Here is a 7,752-nt window from a genome sequence, read left to right on the forward strand (position 1 = left end):
CCACCCCCCGTGGCTCCCACAGTGGTACGTTCCTGGCGATAGCCTCGATGGCCTGACCAGCAGCGATCCTGGTGTCCCAGTTATCACTGCGCAGGAATGTCAGCACCTGACACAAACAGGGTGGAAACATGATTAAATAATGTTCCATTGTGTCTAGTGCTTGATGCTTGGATGTCTAGTGACTATTTGATATGAAACTTAAGTTAAAGTTAAACTAGTATTCATGATTAAAAAAGCTCGATAAGTCTTGTGGTTTCTTAAATGTGCTAAAAGTGTTTGTCTCCTAAAAAACGTCACATGCAAAGGTTGCTAAATAAAGTAGTTATGACAGGAGAGGAGGTGGAACTGGCAAGGTCCTGGGCTATATAATATCTGAACTTAGAATGGACTTAGAACTTCATTTTGTTGATATGTTTTTGATTTGACATTTTTGATTTGTTTTGTGAATTGCTTCTGTTCAATCATTTATACAATGTGTAATCATCCCTTCATTAGATTTATTGTATAATTTCTCAATTTATGTCATGTCATTAGTTTAATCATGAATGATTTTGCCATATGATTTTGCACTTTCTTTTACTGCTTTGTTACCTGGGCCCACTTGAAAATCAGCAAAAAATGCTGAAGGTGCTATCCAGGAGCTCACAAGATGAAGTAAATAAATGATAAATAAACAACTACAGTTTCAACATCAGGGAATGGACAGGCAGATCACTAGCACACAGAAGGCAAAGAACAGGGAAGGACGGAGGAGGCACTTGGAGACTAGTGCTAGAGGCAACCATGGTCCCTGACCCTCAGTAGATGAGGATGGGACTAGGTGACAGTTTCTCATCGTACCTTAGCCAGCAGGTTGTGCAGCTCGTGTGGATGCAGCTTCTGCACCTGTCCGATCTGCAGCGCTGCGGACTTCCTGATGACGGGAGTCGAACCCGTGTCCAGCAGGGTGAACAGGCGGTCCAGTCTGGAGGAGACAGGGAACAGAGAATGTTGTTCACAAAGCATCACAGGGTTGGACAAGTTTTCTGAAATTCACTTGTCCTATCGGGCAAGCACATAAAAGAATTACTTGCCCGAACCAACTTTTCACTTGCCCAAAATCTAAATTACATTTTTCTATTTATTTTCACTTCCATCAATGAAATCCTTGTTATTGGCTCTGTTTTTCTGTGTTGACCAATGTTTGATGCCATCGCTGTAAAAGTATCAAAATCTCACTCAATGGAAAAATCTCGGTAGGACATGCACTTGCCCAATCAGCACTTTCACTTGCCCGGGACAATGGGGCTTAAGTGGACCTGTCCAACCCTGGTATCAGATGATAGTATCATAATCACCATCATCACATACTTTAATATATAGTAAAATCTATGTTATATCTATCTACATGGAACTGTCAAAATTTAGTCAAGGTCTTCTTAGTTCACTATAAAGTAAATAAGTAAAGTGAAAGTGTAAGTGAAATGATCATACATCTGTGTATGCAATTGCCATACTGAACAACACACGAGGCCAGGATACCAGTAACTAGTACTGCAATTGTAAAAGGCTTCCAGGTACAGCTATATTTTTATATTTTTATGTTTCTATTTTATAATATTTCTACCGATATATTAATAAAATAATAAAAATATAACTAAATATGATAAATCATATCATGAAATATAACAAATAAATGGTACCTAAATAAAACTAAAATGCAGGCTGTTTTGGTTCTCCCAAATAAACACCTAATCCCAGTTAAACGTGACTAAAATTATAACATGTCATGATCTGGATATGTTTACAAAATTTTGTTTATTTATTTGTCTATTCAAATTATTTATTTACTTTTTACTTCTTTACTAAACTAACAGGACGCAAAGTGTACATCACCTGGTAGCCATGGCGACCTGGCTGTTCCCAGGAGACGGGATTTAGCCCTTATATCCGTTTCCTTGTTGTCGCGGATTTAGATGAGATCAGGGATCAAGGACCCACGATAACACCACCACCAAATCTCCGCAGCAGACGAATTTCTCCACAAAATCGCCCCTCCTTCGCTTCTACTCCTCTCTCCGTCCACAAACATCGGTTTTTACGAATCTGAACCGGCCCGAAAGCTCACCGACCGACCCATGCCCCGATTCACACCCTGCCCGCGAAGGCATGGAGGCGGAAAAAGAAAGTTTGGTGGCACTTTGTATTTATACCAGACGCCATTTTGAGCACCCACCCTGAGACTTAGTAACGGTAGCGCTGATTGGCTACCATCGCAATTATTCACCTTATTCAACCAATCCAATAAAGTTTTATGTATTTGATTGTCTGGCGGGAATATACACAAAACACAGGGGCTGATTCGCGACAAAATTGTTGATGTTGAAAATTTTTCCCATGAAATAAGAAGTTTGTTTACAGAGAAAACAAAATAGTAAACATCTGCGGAACGGACGGGATCATATAAAAAGGCTTGATGTCCCGACGTGCACTGCGAGGACAATACAAAATGGCGCTGAGACATTCCGGCGGAGGAGGTCGGCGTGGGAAGAACAAGAAAACTAAGGTCGCTCTCGTGTTTGACGAGGACGCAAGGAGGTCGGTTTCTAGCTCGGAAGTTAGCTAAACTATCGAAGACTATTATAGCGAAGTTTTGTGAGGTTTGGCTGTTCTTGTGTTGTACTGTTGAGTAAACATTTCGAGAGGCGTAAACACGGAGAGCACACATGCATGTGCTTGTACTGTCGTATTCTCCAAGCAGAGGTTGGGTTGCGGAGATCGTAGTGGTCGGGATTTTTACCGGCTCGCTCTTCTCAGAGAGTACTAGTAAGTTGTACATGTGAGATGATATGACATTGTGTGTACTTTGCCTATGCATGACGCACCTCATTAACTCTGTGAAAAATTGAGTTATTGTTGGATTTGAGAAATCATGTTTAACTTTTCATAAAATATTTTATGTATGTTCTGGATTGTGGGTGTTACTTAACTAAATTATGTTGGGAATGGGTATGTACAATTTTAATAAAAGATCTATACATCTTTTTTAGTTTTAGAATGGCTGGCAACATTTTGTTTCTCAAATAAACAATATTAGCACAAATTAAAAGTGACCCACCTCTTTGAAGGAACATTGCTGTTCAATGTTCATGCAAAGTGGCCTCTCGCAACAGCTCTCCTTTAGAATTAGATGCAGGTGCAATTAGGTTACTATCACCTTTGCAGGATGTCAACCCAGAGACTGGACTGTAAGGTTTGATCCTCTCACACCAGGAAGGTCCGCTACTCTTTTCGATAAGTGTGGCGGGTTCTTTAATGTGCTTTAGGTGTGCCTCTCCCCGAACATAGGACCGCCATTTCAGTTTTGATGTCCTATCTAAAGGATGGACCTAGTGGAAGCTAAGTACTCATTTTAACCCGAGTGAAGTGAGGAAAGTCGTGTTGTTGTACCTGTAGTTCTGATTAATTATGTACAGAATGTTTGTGTGACTTTCTTCTCAATCTGTGCTGATTTCAGAGAGTACCTGACTGGGTTCAAAAAGAGGAAGGATGCTCGGAGAAAGAGGGCCAAGGAGGAGTTTGACAACAGAGTGAAAAATGAAATGAAAAGGATAAAGGCAAAGGTGACGTGACATTTTTTTTTTAGATGTGAGTAGAGAATTAGGTTAGAAGTAATAGTAAGCTAGCCCATGATTTGGAGTGCACTCATGCAATGTGATGCAATTGTTAAAAGCTTACTGTCAGGGGTCATCAACTTTATTCTATTTCCCCACAATTCATCACACTGTTCATCAGCAATTTAAATTTGAGTTGACTTAAATTTGAATTTAAGTTCCTTATTATCATAAACTTAACAGTTTGTAACGGGAATGATCTCACAATCTTAAGTGCAGATCGTGGTTAAAAAGAACATCATTAACCATGTGAACAAAGTTGATTAATTAGCTTTACTTATTGTATCTTACAGAAGAAGCAATGGCTAGAGGAAAGGATGGTCCATATCCCCAAAGTACCAGGTGAAGTATCTCAGTTATCCCTTATTACTGATACAGTGATAGTGTAGTTAACAATTATTGGAGAAAATTAGATCTCCGTTGTCTACTATGATACAGATGACACCAGACTCACTCATTCATTGATTCATTCATTAACTTAGTCAGTCACTCACTCACTCATTAACTTACTCAGACACATGCTCACTCACTCACTCACCCTTTTGTATTTGTTTTCGCACATACTGTATGTTTGATGGTGGATTTGTGAAATTTCAGATTTGGATGACTTGGAGACAGAACAGAAGGTGATAGAACACCCAGGCCACACCGTTACCGTGACAACAATAGCAGACTTGGACCTGACTGACCGAGGAGGTCGCGGTCTGGGTACCAACAAGGTCTGTCATTGTTCTTCCTTATATTTATCCTCCATTATGTGAAGTTGTCTACTTTGCTCTCACTGTAAAAATTCTTTTGATGCTATCATCAAGAGAGATTCAAAACACACACAACTGAACTTTTTGGCATCCGTTAAACGTGACAGTTGGTTTGTAGGAATCCACGTGCATATGCAAATGTGTCTACAGCACATTTTTTCAAGAATATCTCTATTTTATTCAATTTTCTAAATAGATTAACAAATGTTTGTCTAGTATTCATCTATTCCACACTTCTTATAATGTAATTTTAACAAGAATGAACCGTTACAGATTGATTATGCAGAAGAAGACACAACAGTCAAGCCTCCCACAAACAATAGCGACTCTGAGGAAGAAAAGGACCCGGAAGAGTCCCCCTCAGAACAAAGAACTGGGAAGAACCCCAAGAAATGGAAATTCAAAGCACCAGTCATGTCTGGCAGTAAGAAACACCTAAAGAAAAGACCACATCACAAGATTGATGCCAGGAGCAAAGTCAAGTTCAAGCACAAGAAGGGTGGGAAACTTACCAAAAAGCAGAGAAGATGTGCCAAAGGACAGACTAAGGATTAACTGATGCTACAGACTTTACTTCACAATGTGGACCAAACTTCTTGGTTGTTTCTGAGGATAAACTGAATTGAATTGAACTTCTGAGAATAAAGTTAAAAAGATCTTTACATGTTGTATGTTACTGGTTGTCTGTGTCTATGAATTGTAATGTCAATGAGGAAAGGGTAGCATGTGGTAGCTTTTGTCCAGACTAGCCTCAGTTGCAGACTTCTTGGAGTGCAGGCGTTTATTTTCTTGTGGAGAGCACTGATGCATGGCAAATAGACCCTCTGGCATAAACCTAGCCCATAATGAAATATGCAAATCGTGCTCCTCAAAAACATAAATGCAGGTGTTTGAGCAAGTCTGCAAAGGGGACTTAGTCCAGTGCTTTATTTTGCTGCCCAATGATGACTCTAGCAGTGGTAGGAGAGTTGATACCAGGCTATAGGATACTGGGAATGGTCGGTGATTGTCTTGGAAGGAACAAACTGAGTAAGCACCTCAAAAGGTATAGAAACTTGAGGAAAAAGAAAGAATGTGGGGGATGAAGTATTTTCTTAGACTAAAAACAGAAGACATGATAGTCATGCTTCTGGTTCTGGCTCAGGGACTAATGAAAGCTATTGAGCACTTTGCTATTGTTCATTTTTTTGCAACATCTTTATCTAAACTTTCTCTACAGTATAAGAAATTGGTGGTTGCCATATTTGTAGCTTTGGTTCCAATGAAGTGATATCTATCATTTTTCTATCCAAGGGTGTTGAAAAGATCTATTTCCTAAACCTTGCTCTATCAACATGGCCTGGTATCCAGCCGTATTATAGCTCCCGAGTCTCTTCTGTCCTCTTCGCTAGTAGTACGCTACTATCATTATCAATAGCCATATCACTGCTAAAGCGAAGAGGAGCAATAGCCTCCATAGCAGCCTCTCTGGGGTCTTTTTTTGACTCATAGTACACTTTTGCTGGCTAGTCCTTTTTGTACAACGGGGCCTATGGTCAAGCAACCTAGTACTAAATGAAATGGGTAGCTAAAGTGTATTATAAGCCAAAAAAAAGCCGGGCCCCAGAAAACCTGCTATGGAAGCTACAGTAGCAGAGTTATTTTGCCTGGTATAATAGAAAGAATGCTAGTGTCCATGTTTTTGGCAGCTTTACAAGTTATTAGTTATTAAAGTGCCCTGTCATTTCTGGCCTGTGTTGTTTATACACATCACTGGATTCCCTGTGAGTTTGTCCAATCTTGAATGTGTCCACAGCTAAAATGTTCACGTAATTTTGGTGCCATCACTGAATTTTCAGGAAGATTTTTCCAACATAGAAACTTAAAAAACTTAAGAGCGAATGTCTGTAAGGGTCAAACAATGGTGGCACCGGTCAAAAAATAGATTTGGCTCCTTTTTTGCACAGTGATAGTACTTGGTACACAACCCCTCAAAATAGCTTTCTTGCTTCTCAGAAGTTGCCATGGCAACAGGCCAAAGAAGTTTTGGGGCCATTTTGCCGGATTTGGGCATGTCAAAAACATGAAAATTTGCCAACTTTAGGGCACTATCACTGAACAATGCTTTAACTAAACAACAAAGGCAGAATATGCTGATCAGAGCAATGCCTAAACTTGTATGAAACAGCAGTAAAGTTAATCTCCTGTAAATTCTAAGGCCCTGGGCAGCCTGAATACAATACACTGTTTTCAGGTTTTAAAGAATCTGAAATTTTGCCCAACTTCAAAGCGCTGAAAGTCCATAAGTATAAAATATTTTCGCTTGCAATTTACTACAAATAATAACCTACTATAGGGCTATTAGATGAATGCTAGCAAAGTTTGGGTTCTTGTTTTGTTGCTACGCAATCGTCCATCGAAGTGGGTCAAATTTCATGATTTTGATAATATGTCATTTTGTGCTCTCTTTAAACAATCATAAGTCCCATACCAAAGTTGCTCTGCAATTAAAATTTACATGGATTATAAACCAATGTATTGTCTAACAAGTGCATGTTTGTAAAGTTCGGGTTCTTGTTTCGTTGCTACGTAATTGTCCTTTAAAGTGGGTCAATTTTCATGATTTTGATAAAATACCTTATTTTGCATCATCTTCGAACAATCATAACTCACAAGCCAAAATTGTTCTGTAACTAGAATTTACCTGAAATGTAAACCAAGATATTGTTTCTCAAGGTCATGCTTGTAGAGTTTGGGTTCTTGTTTTGTTGCTAAGCAATTGTCCGTTAAAGTGGGTCAATTTTCATGATTTTGATGATATATCATTTTGTGCTCTCTTTGAACTGTCATAAGTTGCAAAGTAAATTTGTTCTGAAATTGAAATTGACAAGGAATACAAACGAATATATTGTCTATCAAATGCATGTTTGGACAGTTCGAGTTCGGGTATTTTAACAGTGAAGGTACATGTCCCTGAAAGTAGGTTGTATTCCACTGACTTTTCCACAAATCATGTTCTTGACAACAGTGATACACAGTCTTTGTTTTTATAGAACCGATGTAGCAATGTGCTATCACCATGAAAAAAAACATTCGTAGGGATTATATACTACACAAAGTCATATTTATGTTTAATGTCAGATTAATCCACTCTGAACTTTCAAACATTCTGCTAGTTTTAAAGCTAAGCATTACGAATGACTACAGTCTTAAACATGTTTGCATCCCCACAATATGACGACTTATTTCTACATTGGAACAAATATCATAAATCTCTGTGCATCTTTCTTTCACAGTAAGGCCATGTTGATTTGATTATATGGATGACATCCTCTGCGAACGTTTTTCAGTTTCTGCTATTC

At 38.9% G+C, this 7,752-nt stretch overlaps 2 protein-coding genes across 2 annotated transcripts in view; one reads left to right on the top strand and one right to left on the bottom strand.

The window, feature by feature from the left end:
- The window catches only part of LOC118428630 (TATA-binding protein-associated factor 172-like), a gene marked incomplete in the record, with an annotated part of 36,096 nt that extends 33,875 nt beyond the window's left edge, over positions 1-2,221 (bottom strand). Inside the window, 3 exon segments of the mRNA XM_035838736.1 lie at positions 1-106; positions 841-964; positions 1,876-2,221. Of these exon segments, the coding sequence (XP_035694629.1) occupies positions 1-106; positions 841-964; positions 1,876-1,886 (241 nt within the window).
- A 168-nt stretch (positions 2,222-2,389) lies between these two features.
- On the top strand, positions 2,390-5,027 carry LOC118429179 (nucleolar protein 12-like). The gene is made up of 5 exons (XM_035839629.1): positions 2,390-2,577; positions 3,497-3,602; positions 3,947-3,995; positions 4,251-4,372; positions 4,685-5,027. Exons 1-5 carry the CDS (start codon positions 2,456-2,458, stop codon positions 4,964-4,966), a joined length of 681 nt encoding a protein of 226 aa, XP_035695522.1. The 5' UTR covers positions 2,390-2,455; the 3' UTR covers positions 4,967-5,027.
- Positions 5,028-7,752: the final 2,725 nt, after the last annotated feature.

The sequence above is a fragment of the Branchiostoma floridae genome, chromosome 13, assembly GCF_000003815.2.
Source record: "Branchiostoma floridae strain S238N-H82 chromosome 13, Bfl_VNyyK, whole genome shotgun sequence".
Lineage (NCBI taxonomy): Eukaryota > Metazoa > Chordata > Leptocardii > Amphioxiformes > Branchiostomatidae > Branchiostoma > Branchiostoma floridae.

Coding starts and splice junctions, on each gene's coding strand:
- LOC118429179 (XM_035839629.1), top strand. CDS start 2,456: ATGTCCCGACGTGCACTGCGAGGACAATACAAAATGGCGCTGAGACAT. Junction 2,578..3,496: donor TTTGACGAGGACGCAAGGAG/GTCGGTTTCTAG, acceptor TGCTGATTTCAG/AGAGTACCTGACTGGGTTCA. Junction 4,373..4,684: donor GCGGTCTGGGTACCAACAAG/GTCTGTCATTGT, acceptor GAACCGTTACAG/ATTGATTATGCAGAAGAAGA.